General features: G+C 46.7%; 2 protein-coding genes across 2 annotated transcripts; one reads left to right on the top strand and one right to left on the bottom strand.

Annotated features, from left to right (window-relative positions):
- Positions 1–1,752: 1,752 nt before the first annotated feature.
- LOC123159766 (transcription factor GTE9) lies at positions 1,753–7,976 on the top strand. The gene is made up of 10 exons (XM_044577581.1): positions 1,753–3,545; positions 3,621–3,666; positions 3,740–3,895; positions 5,381–5,451; positions 5,585–5,624; positions 6,481–6,549; positions 6,627–6,721; positions 6,808–6,868; positions 6,945–7,087; positions 7,215–7,976. Exons 1-10 carry the CDS (start codon positions 2,235–2,237, stop codon positions 7,473–7,475), a joined length of 2,253 nt encoding a protein of 750 aa, XP_044433516.1. The 5' UTR covers positions 1,753–2,234; the 3' UTR covers positions 7,476–7,976.
- Positions 7,977–8,556: 580 nt separating this feature from the next.
- LOC123159767 (lysine histidine transporter 1) lies at positions 8,557–12,755 on the bottom strand. The gene is made up of 8 exons (XM_044577582.1): positions 12,493–12,755; positions 10,710–10,864; positions 10,124–10,510; positions 9,633–10,026; positions 9,408–9,513; positions 9,235–9,326; positions 9,070–9,138; positions 8,557–8,990 (listed from the first exon to the last, which is right to left on the bottom strand). Exons 1-8 carry the CDS (start codon positions 12,532–12,534, stop codon positions 8,892–8,894), a joined length of 1,344 nt encoding a protein of 447 aa, XP_044433517.1. The 5' UTR covers positions 12,535–12,755; the 3' UTR covers positions 8,557–8,891.
- Positions 12,756–16,258: the final 3,503 nt, after the last annotated feature.

Below are 16,258 nucleotides of genomic sequence, written 5' to 3' on the forward strand. Positions count from 1 at the left end.
AGGGGCTGGTGCGCCCCCCACAAGGTAGGAGGCCGAATTGGACAAGGGTTGGGGGCTGCGCCCCCTTTCCTTCTCCCTCTCCACCTCTTTCCCCTTTCCCCTCTCCGTAAGAAGGAAAAAAGGAGGAGGGGGCGAATCCTACTAGGAGTGGAGTCCTAGTAGGACTCCCCCCTCCATGGCGCGCCCCTGGTGGCCGGCCTCCTCCCCTCCTCCTTTATATACGGGGGCAGGAGGGCACCCCAAGGGACACCAATTGTTTAGCCGTGTGCGGTGCCCCCCTCCACCGTTTACTCCTCCAGTCATATTGTCGCAGTGCTTAGGCGAAGGCCTGCGCGGATCACATCACCATCATCTTTACCATGCCGTCGTGCTGACGGAACTCATCTCCTTCGTACCTCTACTGGATCAAGAGTTCGAGGGATGTCATCGAGCTGAATGTGTGCAGAACTCAGAGGTGCCGTAAGTTCGGTACTTGATCGGTTGATTCGAGAAGACGTTCGACTACATCAACAACGTTAAGTTAACGCTCTCGCTTTCGGTCTACGAGAGTACGTGGGCACACTCTTCCCCTCTCGTTGCTATACATCTCCTAGATAGATCTTGCGTGAGCGTAGAATTTTTTTAAAATTGCATGCTACGTTTCCCAACACCATTGGACAACCCACAAACTCCATGACGTACTCAGCCGGAAGTTTAGGTGATGAGGACGAACAATCAACTATACGTGCAAGGGGGATGGGGGGGATAAATCATACTTGAGAAGGCTGTTGCGCTAGATCTGGTGCGCATGTGTTGTCCACCTTGCCCAACCTCAACCCACCTCCTACGCCCCTCAATCCGCCTCCCCGTGCCCCTCAATTTCGCTCGCACCGCACTCTCTCGAGGCCTCGCCGCCACACACCATTCCAAGAGAGAGACCGAGAGGAAAGAGATGTAACATGTTTAGATAGGTCATGGCCTCGATCTACTGGACAACCACTTGTGGATTTGTCTCACTTTCCTCATGTCCCGTGTAGACAACCACGACCGATGCTGAGGGTCCCCTCCCTGTCGCTCGTGGATGGCATGGCAGCCATGGCGCATGAGCTCCACGTCCGAACAACGGCGACGCGAGGACACTACGAGGGCAGGCGCCGGGAGGATCGCGCATCCAGGCTCGCGAGGAGGGCAGGCGATGGGAGGATCGCGTGAATGTAGACGTTAATGGGCCGTCCCAAGTACGCCGCTGTGACGTGATGTGAAAGGTGGGCGAAAGATAGGAATGGTGGGAGTGAGGCGAGACTACCAACTGAGAGTTTAAAAGTAGAGATGCTCTGTTATTTGCCTAAATGTTCAATGACGATGATACATAAAAACCTATATACTTGCGCTAAGATATAGGCAAACCAAACAATATTATACCATAAGGACTTGCTAATATTTTGAAAATCCACGTTTAAATATCTTTTCCGGGGGAGATTCGCGTGCTATTTCCATAGCATCCCATGTCGGACAAATCAACACGTGATTCTAGCATACGAAGCCCTAGAGCCTTTCTAGACACGCAACCACCTATAATCGCACCGTCCGCCCAAAAACCCAACGGCCGGGATCTCCCCTCATAAGTCAGAGCCGCCCACCCTATTCCGTCCAAGAGACTGCGCGGTGGGACCAGCGGACCGGGGGACCCACATCTCAGCCACCGGGCGCGCTCCCCGCACGCCGCTTACAAGGGGCCCCCTTTGCTTCGCGATTCGAGCCTAAAGCTCGCGAGCGGCACAGCGAAGAGAGAGAAAGAGACGGGGACAGAGGAGAGAGAAACCCCAGGTCTCGCCGCCTCGCCTTCATCCGCTTTCGCCTCGCCGCCTCCGCGCCGCCCTCCGTTTCGAGGAGGAGGAGGAGGAGGAGGAGGAGCTCCAGGGTTCGCGCCGCAGCGGCGGCGGCGGCGCCGGGTGCCTGCGCGAAGGCCTCGAGATCTCGTGGCGGCGCCGCCGGCTTTGTGTGGTGGTTGTGGTGGGTGCGGCGCCGTCTGCTCGGTGAGTTGGCTCGATCTCTCGCCGCGGCGCTTCCAATTGAGCTGCTCCGCCCCCCGAATCGAGGGTTTTGGAGGCCTCCTGCTCTTGGCGGCCGTGCAATAAACTAACCTCTCGCTTCGGGGGGTTAGGGTTAGGTTTTGGCTGAATTGTGGTGGATTTGGGTGGCCCAGGCGGCGCATTGCGCTCGCGAGCACACTGGTCTGCGTGTTCCGCCACGCAATGATGGGGAAGACGCAGAAGTTCTCCAAGGGGCACCCGCTCGGTTTTGTGCCGGACTACCGATATGGGGTGGAAACTGTGGGGGTGTCAAAGGGCCTTGGGAATCCTGCAAGAAGTGAAGCCAAGAGAAAATGCATCAACCTGAATACGGACGAGGGGGCTGATGCTCCCGGATTTAATGTGCCGCGGGTGGTCTTTGAGTTGCCGAGGATGTCGGCCTTGGATAGGAATGAGCTGGAGATGAGGCTCCGCGACGAGCTCGAGCAGGTCAGGGCCCTCCAGAGTAGGTTGTTTTCAAGAGGGGCTACGACGAGCATGAATGGTGGGACTGCGTCGGCTCCCAGAGGCGATTTCAACAGCAATAAAAAGGATGGGAAGCTCAGGAGGAGCAATTCAGTGCAGTCTGGCAGAGGATTACCGCCATCAATTGCCCAACCAGTAGTCAGCTCCATTAACTACACAGCATCGTTTAAAAAATGTCAGGAGCTTCTGAAGAACCTTATGAAGCATCGCTCTGCAAGCCCATTTGTTATGCCAGTTGATCCTGTGAAGTTGTGTATCCCTGATTATTTTGATATAGTCAAACACCCAATGGATTTGGGTACTATACAGAAAAAGCTTAATGCTGGTGTGTACCCTACACCTTGGGAGTTTGCCGCAGACATGAGGCTTACTTTTAGCAACGCTATACTTTATAACCCAGTCGGTAATGCAGTTAACATAATGGCCCAGACTATGAGCAGTGTTTTTGAACCCAGATGGAAGCCTATTGAAAAGAAGCTTCCCCGACCTGATGAGGAACTCTCTGCAATTGAGCCTTCAAAAAATGATGCAGTTGAGAAAAATATCGTTGACAATAAAGAGCCTTCTGATAGAAGGCCTTCAAATAAAGGTGCATATAAGAAAAACACCTTTCAAAAAGAGGAGGTGGTTGCCAAGCCAGTTTTGCACCCAAAGAAGAGGAAAGCCTCTCCTTTGGTTCAGGATGCTCCAGTAGCATCAGTGATACAGATGCCTCAGGCGGCTGAGGAGGTTCCAGTGGTACAAACTGCTATGGGGATGATGACAGATGAACAAAAGGTTGCTCTAAGCGTAAGACTACAATCATATGGTGGATTCATTCCAGAACATGTAGTTGAGTTCATAAAGAGGCATGTTAATGATGATAATGATGCTGATGAAGATGAGTTGACTATTGACATGAATGCTCTCAGCGATGATACCCTGTTTGAATTACAGAAGCTTCTTGATGACTATGATAGAGTAAATCAGTCTGGAAACCCTACAAAAGATGAGCCTCATGAGGTTGAGGTGGGTGCTATTGTATTTGAGATTGATTTTTGTTAGGTAATTTATTACTGACCATTGTTTCCTTCTGTTCAACAGTTCCAAAGTGAATATGGACTTGCCAACTCATCAATGCATCATGAAGGTCGTTTTCTCCTCATTTTTTTTTCCGTGGCACTGATTGTTGTTCTAAGTTAATACTGTATACGTCTTAGCAGGCAATGAGCTTGTTGAGGAAGACATTGATATTGGTGGGAATGATCTTCCACCTTTAACATACCCCCCTGTGGTATTTGAAAGTGAAACAGCAGACAGAAGCAGCAAGCTTAGTTCTTCTAGCAGTTCTAGTAGTGAGTCGGGATCATCCTCCAGTGGTATGTATTTTTATCCATTTATCTTCACATATTACACTCCCTAACTTTGTATCTTGACTTAACTGTTACCAGGCCCAGCGATATGTTCTTTTGTTTTTACTTTTTACCATACCATTCAATGTTGCATGCTGCAAATTGATAGCTTTGCCCCTTAAGGCTGTTCAAATTCTTCCCCTGTGCTCACCTATTTGACAGAGTAACGATTCTTAGTGTCAGCAAGTATTGATAAGTTGAAATCAGTAGTATTAAACAGTGTCCTGTTTGTTTCTAGTTTGATACTTTAATTCAACTTTAGAAAGAGATGGCCAACATGCTAAATGTTGTTCATAGTAACTCTCCTTGCTAGCAATCTGATTGAATCCATATGGCAGCAAAAAGAGCCCGTATGCCTGTGTGTGTTGGCAGTGCTAACAGGTTGATTCTGTCGGGCCAGTTTCGAGGCACAGTAACTGTTTAAAAATAATAATTGTTGCTGATAAATCACATATTGGCTGGCGTTCATTATTTGTGTTGTGATGGTAGTTCTCATGTTAACATGGTAGAATTTTGTTCTTATCTGCGGGGCAGCAATTGATGTTCACTTTTGCTGATACTGCTGATCATTTCTTATTTAGGATCTTTTTTTAATTAATTCCCAGCTAACTGTATCAGGCTAACAGCTAGTAGCACTTAGTAAAGAGTACTATGATACCACAACATGTGTGAGCTGGTAGTAACTTTACTTATGCTTCCTTTGTGAAATTCCTTTTCTCCATTTCATTTCGCATGAATCATGCTTATGAATATGGGCTATATAATGCCCAAACGCATTTCCTTGAGGGGGATAAAAAGGGAGAATGAGGCAGCAAAAACTGAGTGTTTCTGTGAAACATTTACTTTGCCTTACTTATATGTACAAACCTCTTTGACATAATATGGCAGTGTTAACCATGTTAGAACATAGGTTTAGTACTGTAAACATTCCTTGTTTCCTCATGCCAAATGCCATAAACAGAAGTTCACATCAATTAATTCACTGGACTATAGTAGTTTCAACTGATAATTGGTGTAGTGTCCGAAATTATAGAACATATTCTCTAATACCATGCTCTAGTTTCACTAATAATGCTATACAATTTTCCTGCTATATTGGACAACCCTGTGCATCTTACAACCGTTCTCGGGAACCATTTGGCTGGCCCACTCTAGGTCTGATATTAAACTAAGACCTGTTTTTTAGGTTCATTGAATTATAACTTTTGAATACCCACTTTTGAAAACCTGTCTCTCTTGGGCTACATTATTATGAATGTCTGTAAATTTCCTTCTTTCTCTTTTACACGATGAAACCAACATGAAGAAAACTACCCGATGTCCATAAATTTCTTTCTTTCATGATTAAACACTAATGAGGAAACAAGCCAATATCTCTTGGTGCATGGCATTCCAGTTCAGTCCATGTGATTTTTCATGCCGTGATCATTTTATTTCTTCTTATATCTTCAGGTTCGGATTCGAGTAGCTCTTCTGGAAGTGATTTGGGTGCCAAAGTTCCTCCGGCAAACATTGGAGCTAAGGTGCTTCCACACACTTGCTGTATTCTGAGTAGTTTTTAGAACCATACAAGTCTCAATCAAAATTGACATGCTACTTACCAAAAGATTATTTTGAACATCGGTTTCTCAATGGTTGCTCTCTGTTTACATGCAGGAGAACGTACTACCTGTGTTTAGCTTGGACCAGGAGAACGGTAAGAGGTTGCACAAAAATACATTGTTTTTTAAGCCAAACCAGCTCTTGCAAGCACATCATGAAACTAACTAGACCACTTGATTCAGTAACAAAGCCAGCCTTCAGAAGTTAGCTCCAGTAACCTATTTCTCATTATGACTCGATGGATTAAACTCAGTCGAAGTTTTAAAACTTGAAACGATGTTAGGATTGGTGTTTGGCTGCCACAAGCCAACCCAAACTATAGACAATCTGAACAATTTATCCTGCCAAAATTAAACTGTTAGAACTATTGGCAAATTGAATTACACGTGGGGTCTACTATTGTGCATAGGATGGGACAATTCAGCCAAATCTAACCTGTTTCTTTCAGACGAATTTTCACCTACAACACGTTAAAATATTTGGAGGTGTGTTAAATCCAAATTGCATTCAAGTGGAGTCTAGCATCCGGTTTAACCCATCTCTTCAGAGCCATATTGACCCACTAAGTATTAAACTGTTACAGAAAGTGGCGGATTGTCACTTTACAACCCAGACTGCGGTCAAATGGAGCCTGTTATCTGGTTTAACCCATCTCTTCAGAGCCATATTAATCCACTAAATATTTAACTGTCAAAGGAAGTTGTTTATCATCACTTCTTTACATGTGGGTCAATTGTTGGGCCCACATGTTATCTTTGATACCTTCCTTTGAACTCTCTGTACTTCTTTTGAACTTGTGTTTTTTATATAGAATTTTAGAAACAATGTGGAATTCAGTTGACACCCAAACTTATCACAGTGCTTGTTGATTGGCTTTGCTGTACTTCTGCAATTTTGGAATAGCTACTTGTGTCTTATGTATTTACTACTTTCAATTGATATTTTTGCAGATTCACAGGATACATTGAATATACAAGAACAATGTGCTGACCGTGTACCTATTTCTGCTGATGATGAGGGTAAGCTTGTACTTTTATGCGGTCTCTTAATACCTGGAGCATGTTTGGTACGTTTCTTAAATGGATCAATATTTCAGAGGAGAACGTGTCTGATAAAAAATACCGAGCTGCCCTTTTGAAAAGCCGCTTCGCTGATACAATTCTCAAAGCTCGTGAGAAGGCTCTTGATCAGGTATGTGTTGGAATAGTTTATTGCATTGCTGCCTGGTCTTTGGTGGATGCTATTCCCAGTAAGATTCACATGATCCTTCATACCAGGTGAAGGATCCTGAGAAAGTTCGGCGCGAGAGGGAGGAGCTTGAAAGGTTACAAAGGGAAGGTGAGATGAAATTGGTAATATTTGGGCTGGTATGCGAGCTGCAATACTGTGTATTGAGGCACAATCTTCATTACAGAGAGAGCTCGGTTACAAGCTGAGGCTAAAGCTGCCGAGGAAGCTCGCAAGAGGGCTGAAGCAGTAGCTGTTGCTGAGGCTGCTGCAGAAGCTAAACGCCAAAGAGAACGTGAAAGAGAAGCAGCTCGTAAAGCCTTGCAGCAGGTAAACCTAGGACACAATTTGGCAAGCAACATCTTGCTTTGTTGATATCCATACTCTGAAGTGCAGATAGTATTGATTGCTCTTTTGGTATCCATACTCTGAAGTGCAAATACCATTGACCCTGCAGATGGAGAAAACTGTAGAAATCAATGAAGGGAACCTCTTCCTGAAAGATTTTGAAATGCTTGGAACAGTCACAGGTGAACAGAATCTCAACTTGGTCGGTGCAATGAGTCCAAGCCATATGCCTGAGCCCCTCGGATTTCAACTTGGGGGCAACCCCCTAGAACAGCTTGGATTGTATATGAAAAATGATGACGAAGAAGACGAGGAAGTCGAGTCCGCAGATGAACCAACAGTTGATGTTGAGGAGGGCGAAATAGACTGACAACTTATGGTGCATTTTCAGTGATAATCTGAGTGGAGCCTGTGGCGTGACTGGACCAGATAACTGTTTTTTGATGTTTTTGATATATGAAGTGCACATCACCCTGGCGGTTCCATTCCTCTACAGAACTTATGAGCTGCACAAGTTTTTGGAGCAAAATATGGTTGATCAAATGTAGTAGCAGGCATTGGAACCAGTCTTCATGCATGCGGGGTCCCATGGAGTCAGCCCATCTTTGGATGGGTTCATTGTTAGCCATGATGGAAGTAATGGACGCCCCTGTGCTTTTCTGGATGGATATCTGGAAGATGATACTGAGGGAAAGGGGGGTGTTAGGGGGGGATGGGTGGGCTTGAGGTGGGGTGCGTCCCTGGCTCTTAGAACAACTAATGTGAGCCGTTTTGGGGTAGTTTCGGTGACATTTCATGTTGTGAATGTAATCCTGGAAACTGTACAAAGAGGTTGCCTGATAGATGGAAAACCGTTCTTTTTTCTTCTGCACTTGCATCTCTCAGCATTACTTTATTTATCTCTCTTCATATTGTTTGGGATATCCCAAGTTTACCTCGGATTAGGATATATATAGGAGGTAAATTATTTTTTGTAGGATGCGATAAGCTTTAATTGGCTGCTGAGACACTTGCGGTGTAATCAAGGTGGTGGCTATTATTTATTTATTATTGTTTTCTCCACCAAAGAGGCGGCAAATTTATTTATTATATTGGTAATGTTGTTAAGAGGCGGCAAATCCTGCTGTTTTTTTTGCTAAACTTCCTAGGGGACGTTCGCTGATCCTATTATAGCGCTTGGAATAGGCGTCAGTGATCTTCCCTGACTTTTTCGAGCAAGTTTTTCTTTTTATTTTTTTCTTTTTCTTTGAGGAAGGATCTTCCCTGACTTATTCCGTGCTGCGTTTAGGTTGATTAACTGGGACTGTTGATATATTCGAACTAAAATAAACATCCACAGAACAGCATGTGTAAAGGCAAAGGAGAAACATAATTAAAAGCTTAAACATATATCTCAGGAATAATCTATAGCAAGAAAAGAAAGAAAGAAAGAAAGAAAAAGAACACAGACATGCAGGAATAATCTATTCAAGAACAATCGCAACGTATGGATCTTTGCACTTAATTTGATACTTGTCATGGTATATATGAATCCTTGCGCCTATTTACATAGCTAGTGCTCTGCAAAATAATACGAGTACATGCATGAAAACTCCAGGCGCTGCAAGCGGGCTGGACCCCTTCACGATTTACCACCAAACACAGCCCTCCTCCGGTCTAAACTAAGCAGACCGTCCGACATCTGCGACAAGCCGTGATACCATGGTCTTTCTTCTTTGCAACGACAGAAAATAAAATAAAAACCGCAAATCGCGAGGCGATGATGATGAACGGCAGTTGTAGTGATCTATGAGTAGAACTTGTATGTCTTGGCAGAAATGATGATCTGCCTGAGCCCTCCGATGGGCGCGATGATCATCAGAATCACACCAAGGACGATGCAAATCTGAAACCCAAAAGGAAAATCAGGATGGAATAATAGTTTGAAAGGGATAAAAGCTTTGGATCTCTGGGTTGGTTCTTACCCAGTTGGTGAACCATGAGAGGCTGAATCTCCTGGGCTTGCAGATGATGAGCCACATGATGCAGGGCAGCTGCAGGCAGCCATGACAGTTACATATGGTCCAACCTCACGAGAAGCTCTGAATGTAAATTTGCTGTGATGAAACGTGTCTGATGAAAATGCTTACGAAATATGTCGTCGGCGCGAAGGCCAGCCCGCCGAAGAACCCGATGAGGCCACCGAAGAACGGGAAGGTCATGCCGACGAACATCGTGAAGGCTGCACATGTCGGTGTTTTGGTTGGTTATTCAGTACAAGATGCCTCAAAACTTGAGATGAGATTAGTCAACGGCGCATTACCAACATAGATGGTCCGGGTGATCAGACGGAGCGTAATGCCTGGTGCGAACTCCAGCTTCCTCACCAGAAACGTCTCCATCATGTCAAACACTGGCATCGCGTAAATCTGCACAGGAACAATCAAATTTTGTTGTACCGTCAGATATATCGTCCTAGCGCTGGTACAATGTCTAAGTTTTAGGTATCCAAAGTAACTGAACGAAATGATTGTAAGGATCTACGTACCTGGTAGCTACCGATGAGGTGAACGACGACCATCATGTTGGCCATGGCGATGAGCCACTTGGGCTTGTTGAGGGTGATGAGGATGTTGTCGTCGACGCTGTTGCCGAAGGCCCAGTAGCCGATAAATGCCACCGGCATGTAGCAGGCGGCGATGATGATGTAGGCGACCACCACGCCCTTCCACATTGGCTTCTTGGACGGGTTGCCCGGCGTCGATGGGATGGTAGCCTGGATTTCTAGCACCACATTGTGGCCGGAGTAGGAGAAAGCCACGTCGCCGAGCCCACCCAAGAAACCGAACACCTGCCCTGCTGTCGTCGATGCCCGCAGGCTGTAGTCCACGTTCTCCGCCCTCCCCTTGTCCAACGAGGCGCCCCAAGCAATTGTTGAGTAGCTGCATCACGAGTTATTGTCAACGGCTGCAGAAACTTGTCGGATTTGCTACAGTGAGTACATGAAAGCTAGTGCTAGTGTAGACATTCGGAATTAACCTGAGTGACATGACGGCTGCGGCGAGGGAGATGCCCGAGATGGAGTTGAAGTTTGGCAGCTGGGAGAGGACGAAGTGGACAGAGGCGAAGATCATGATGAAGTAAGTGAGCTTGATGTCCTTGCACTTGCCGTCACAGATCACGTCGTGGAACTTCTTGAGCGAGTTGCCGCCGGTAACCATGTACACAATGTTCAGGCTGACCTCGACGACAAGCTGCTGTGGCACCACGATCCAGAGGCCGAGCTTATCGCCGAAGGCGTGCTGCCCGAGCTCATGGTACCGGTCGAAACGCTTCCCGGGGACTATCTCATGCATCTCCACCATCTGCCACAGCGTGTACACCGTGATGATCCACGACAAGGTCATCACCGCGATGCCAGGACCCCTGCACGAAAACAAAAACATCAGCGAACTCCAAATGATTTGGATCATGTCATTGCAAGTCCGTAGCTTTGGAAACTGCCCGGCTGTGAGTATGACATGTGGGACCCACATGTGATTCAGATTGCCAGTCACAGCTTCAGAAGCAGAAAGAGGAGCATATGGTTCCAGTGCATGGATGTCAAGGCGGTAGCAGTACATACCAACCAAGTTCAGACATGGCGTAGGGGAGGCTGAGCACCCCAGCGCCAACCATGGCGGTGACATTGTGGAAGGCCGAGTACCACCACTTTGCTTTCCTCGACGACGTGATAGGAAGCCAGTCATCGATCGCCTTCTCCCGAGCAGTCCTCTCATCCTGTAGGTTTTCAGTATTTTGTTAGCTATAGATATCATGATCACATAACAGGAGTTTTTTTTTCAAATTTAGAATATCACACAATAAGAGCTAGTATGCCTAAATTATTTGGGACTTATCAACAACAATTAATTTGTTGTAACTTCCTGTCATTTCTTTCATTTTTGATGTCATCTAATAAACTTAAGAGACGGATAATTGGCAACTTTGAATTTTCAGAGGTAGAGTGATTCCGTTTCTTCCGGGCAGTTGACTTGTCACATGGCCAAGTAGTCACCAAAGACAAATATATCATCAGATGCTGCTCAATCAATGCCACCTCACGGTAAACATGTTTGATTTTTCTATCAAGCACGTTCACCTAACAATGTTGCATGATACTGCTAGTCTCGGAATAAAATGTTTGCATATCTGGAATACGGAAGTTCTTTTCATAAAGCATCCATTTTCACAATTTCTTGTGAAAATCCTCCATCGACAGGATATTACCAGAATCTCATTTTGAGTTGATTATTTTTCAACAGGGCTAAGCGCCTTTCCATTTTTTTCATTTCTTAATACAAATAAGTTCTTGCATGAGATGTAACCATTTTGCATTCTATATATAGCATAATCAATCGCATGGTAGAAATTAACACCGAGATATGGATATGCAACTATATTAAAATGGTAAGTAGTCCACCGCAAAAATAATAGTAAAAGGAAACTAGTTAATGGAGAGTTTAAAGAGTGTGATCTGTATATTTTTTCGTAGGCAAGTGCGAGCTATTTCTGGCCTTGGAAAAACAAGGCTGGACTGAAAGTACAAATGAAGACCGTTCATACTCGTTAGTCCAAGTACAAGGTGGACCATACGACGGAAGCAACAAAAGGATAGGAGACTATTTTATTTCTTTCCATTTTTTTTTCTGAAAAAAATGTGGAACATACTCCTACTAATTTTTTCCATATACTATATTTGAAACAAGAAACGCAACGTACATATTGTAAAACAGACTGGATGATGATAATTTTAAAGTAACACAACAGCTGGAAAAACAGCGAGACATCACTGATTAATTTAAAGGAAAAAAGGTAAAATTCCGCAGTTAAGGCAAAGCATCCGGAATCACACCGATCATATGACGCTGATACTTATGTACACACGTTCTTTTCTCTTCTTGATCTTTTGTAGGAAAAGAAACCAAAAGGTACTAGTCCAAAAGCACCAAGAAGATGAGATTGGATATTAGACACCACCACAATTTCACACGGGTTCCTCCCCTCCCCTCAAGAAAGGGATTTCACATGAAGAAGATGAACCGGTGCTACATGCCGGGAGAAGAGAATCCTCCACGCGAAAAGAAAGAAAACAGCGTTTTCCTTTTGTCCTTTTTGCGCCAACAGGTGGGGCTCTGTCGATTTCGCTTCCCCGCTTTTGGGAACTCCACAACCCCCGACCTTTTTGTTTCATCTCTCTCTTTCTCTCTCCCCTCAAGAAACCAGATACAAGAAACAGAGTTTGAACATGATGAATGGATTGTTTCGTGGACGCAGAAACATAACATTGCGAACAAAAACAGATCATAACATACAGACGCAACACACACAGAGAGAGAGAGAGAGGAGGGGAGGGGGAGAGATTTGACCTTGGGCGGCGTGTAGTTGTCCGGCGAGGCCTGCGTCCCCATGGCGCCTGGCTTCCCTTCCGGCGGCAGGGAGCTTCCCTTCACCAATGGCCGGATTCACACGAAGGAGAAGGTGGAGAGAAAGAAGGAGATGGAGATGCAGCTCGCAGCCAGGTATGGAGGGGGCCGAGTCGTGGTGGTTTTTATAGAGGGAGATTCAGGCGGAGGCGAGGCCGGCGCCGTATACACTGTGAGCGATCGAGGAGCACGTATCCCGCGGGGTTAGTTATGAGTTTGTTTTCCTTCTTCTGTAGCCTAGCCTAGAGAAAAAAAAAACTGGAATATCGTTGGGTGGACCGTTGACTCCACCGATGCAGCGGATCCGGTGTTCCAGCGGCACGGGGAGTTTGTTGTGGCACCCGCGTCTGTGTGTCGTTCGTTCCTCCGCGAAGCTGGCGGGACGCCGTTCGTCCGATCCTGCCGCTCTCGACGGTTGCGATGAGGCCACGTCGCGGGGCTGGAGCCACTCCGGGTGGCAGAACGTGATGTACGGACTATTCAATTCTCTTTCCAAGCTTGTGCACGTGAATCTTTTTTTAAAGAAAAAAGCACCCAAGTGGACACGATTCTTTCTCTCGTAATTTAGATCCCGTCGCGGCGTAAATGCACCTCTGCGCTTGGCCCTGTTGACAGCCACACCAAGTTGAAGGCTTGCCAAATTTATATACTCCTATGTACCACGTTCACGAGCCAAATGCGTCGAAAAGGAAACAACTCCAATCGAACACTTTATGGTTTTTTTTGGCGAACACTTTATGGGTTTGACTGTGAATAGTCGGCAGCCCACTTTTTTCCAGTACGCATATTGTGGAAGCCGATTTTAAAACAAACATTCGTAGTACTACGTGCAAAGTTTCAGGTAGCATCGGTGCTAAAAAAAGATTTCAGGTAGCATCGGCAATGGACTTAGAGCATCCCCAGCCGTTGGCCCTTAGGGGCGCGTAAAATGGCCGCCTGTGGGCGAGCCGGCGCAAAAAACTGGCCTGAGGCGAATTGGTTCCCAGTTGCCGATCCCAGGGCTGCCCCTAGACGCCGTCTAATTTAAAAAAAAAACATTCGACGAAGTTCGATTAAACTCGACTAAAATTCGGTAAACTTGGCATATATTAGACATGTTCGCGGTTTACAAAGCAAATTTATCTAAAAAAAGAAATCGCTGAACGCGGAGTAGTCGCCGTTGTCGCCGTCGCCGTCGTTGGCCTTCTCCTCCTTGACGCGGCCGCCCCTGCTGAACCCCTGCCCGGCGTCGCATGTGACGCCCCCGATTCAATCATACACTAATCATGCACGCAAATGTGTACGATCAAGATCAGGGACTCACGGGAAGATATCACAACACAACTCTACAAATAAAATAAGTCATACAAGCATCATAATACAAACCAGGGGCCTCGAGGGCTCGAATACAAGTGCTCGATCATAGACGAGTCAGCGGAAGCAACAATATCTGAGTACAGACATAAGTTAAACAAGTTTGCCTTAAGAAGGCTAGCACAAACTGGGATACAGATCGAAAGAGGCGCAGGCCTCCTGCCTGGGATCCTCCTAACTACTCCTGGACGTCGTCAGCGGCCTGCACGTAGTAGTAGGCACCTCCGGGGTAGTAGACGTCGTCGACGGTGACGTCTGGCTCCAGGCCTCCAGCATCTGGTTGCGACAACCAGGTAGGAGGGAAAGGGGAAAAGAGGGAGAAAAGCAACCGTGAGTACTCATCCAAAGTACTCGCAAGCAAGGAACTACACTACATATGCATGGGTTTATGTGTAAGGAGGCCATATCGGTGGACTGAACTGCAGAATGCCAGAATAAGAGGGGGGATAGCTACTCCTGTCGAAGACTACGCTTCTGGCAGCCTCCGTCTTGCAGCATGTAGAAGAGAGCAGATTGAAGTCCTCCAAGTAGCATCTCCAATAGCATCGCATAGCATAATCCTACCCGGCGATCCTCTCCTCGTCGCCCTGTAGAAAAGTGATCACCGGGTTGTCTGTGGAACTTGGAAGGGTGTGTTTTATTAAGTATCCGGTTCTAGTTGTCATAAGGTCAAGGTACAACTCCAAGTCGTCCTGTTACCGAAGATCACGGCTATTCGAACAGATTAACTTCCCTGCAGGGGTGCACCACATAACCCAACACGCTCGATCCCATTTGGCCGGACACACTTTCCTGGGTCATGCCCGGCCTCGGAAGATCAACACGTCGCAGCCCCACCTAGGAAAAACAGAGAGGCCAGCACGCCGGTCTAAACCTAAGCGCGCAGGGGTCTGGGCCCATCGCCCTGAGCACACCTGCACGTTGCGAGGGCGGCCGGAAGCAGACCTAGCCTAGTAGGCGTTCCAGTCCAATCCGGCGCGCGCCGCTCCGTCGCTGACGTCTGAAGTGCTTCGGCTGATACCACGACGCCGGGATACCCATAACTACTCCCGCGTAGATGGTTAGTGCGTATAGGCTCGTAGCCGACTCAGATCAAATACCAAGATCTCGTTAAGCGTGTTAAGTATCCGCGAACGCCGAACAGGGCCAGGCCCACCTGTCTCCTAGGTGGTCTCAACCTGCCCTGCCGCTCCGCCACAAGGTAACAGTCGGGGGCCGTCGGGAACCCAGGCCCACCTCTACCGGGATGGAGCCACCTGTCCTTTCAGCCCCCTCGTCAGAATCACTTGCGGGTACTCAATGAGCTGACCCGACTTTAGTCACCATCTGTATAGTATGTATGTATGTATAGTATATACCCGTGATCACCTCCCAAGTGATCACGGCCCGATAGTATAGCAAGGCAGACTGACAAGAATGTAGGGCCAATGATGATAAACTAGCATCCTATACTAAGCATTTAGGATTGCGGGTAAGGTATCAATGACTGTAGCAGCAATGACAGGCTATGCATCAGAATAGGATTAACGGAAAGCAGTAACATGCTACACTACTCTAATGCAAGCAGTATAGAGAAGAATAGGCGATATCTGGTGATCAAAAGGGGGGGGCTTGCCTGGTTGCTTAGACAAGGAGGGGTCGTCGGTGACGTAGTCGTACTCGGTGGCATCAGCGTCGGTCTCGTAGTCTACCGGAGAGAAGAGGGGGAAGAAGTAATGAATACAGAGCAAACAAAGCATCACAAAATATAACAAGGCAATACACGGTGTTCGGTGTGCCCTAACGCGGTAGTAGGTGATACCGGTGAAGGGGGGAAACATCCGGGAAAGTATTCCCGGTGTTTCGTGTTTTCGGGCAGAGGAGCCGGAGGGGGAAAGTTGCGGGTTCGATAGGTTAGAGGGGTGTGGCGGACGAACGGACTGCGTATCCGGAATCGTCTTGTCGTTCTGAGCAACTTTCATGTATAAATTATTTTAATCCGAGTTACGGTTTATTTTATATGATTTTCTAAAATTTTACCAATATTCTGAAATTATTTTTAATTCGAAATTAATTGGAAAAATGCTATGTGCACCCAGCACAGGGTACATAGAAGTGTACCCAGGGGATGACAGGTGGGCCAAGGGGGACCCAGTTGACCCAGTCAACATTGACCGTTCAACAGATGAATAGTACAGGGGGGTCCCACATGTAAGTGTCCTAATGACTTATGAAATGGTTTTCCTTTAATCTAAAATAAGGGGGAGCCACATGTCATTGGTTGTACACTTTAACAGAGGGATTTGGTGAGCTGTTTTATCTAAGGGGCCCACTAGTTAGTATGTAATTAGCAGGGGGTAGCCTAATCAGAGGGGGG

This window comes from Triticum aestivum, chromosome 7B, assembly GCF_018294505.1.
Source record: "Triticum aestivum cultivar Chinese Spring chromosome 7B, IWGSC CS RefSeq v2.1, whole genome shotgun sequence".
NCBI classification, from domain to species: Eukaryota; Viridiplantae; Streptophyta; class Magnoliopsida; order Poales; family Poaceae; genus Triticum; species Triticum aestivum.

What these genes read in the sequence shown, in the direction of transcription:
- LOC123159767 (XM_044577582.1), bottom strand. Translation starts at nt 12,534, where the DNA reads ATGGGGACGCAGGCCTCGCCGGACAACTACACGCCGCCCAAG. An exon ending in ACCTCATCGGTAGCTACCAG is followed by an intron (nt 9,514 to 9,632) that starts GTACGTAGATCC and finishes GTTCCTGTGCAG; the next exon opens with ATTTACGCGATGCCAGTGTT. An exon ending in CACCCGGACCATCTATGTTG is followed by an intron (nt 9,327 to 9,407) that starts GTAATGCGCCGT and finishes CGACATGTGCAG; the next exon opens with CCTTCACGATGTTCGTCGGC.
- LOC123159766 (XM_044577581.1), top strand. Translation starts at nt 2,235, where the DNA reads ATGATGGGGAAGACGCAGAAGTTCTCCAAGGGGCACCCGCTCGGTTTT. An exon ending in CTCATCAATGCATCATGAAG is followed by an intron (nt 3,667 to 3,739) that starts GTCGTTTTCTCC and finishes ACGTCTTAGCAG; the next exon opens with GCAATGAGCTTGTTGAGGAA. An exon ending in CGGCAAACATTGGAGCTAAG is followed by an intron (nt 5,452 to 5,584) that starts GTGCTTCCACAC and finishes GTTTACATGCAG; the next exon opens with GAGAACGTACTACCTGTGTT.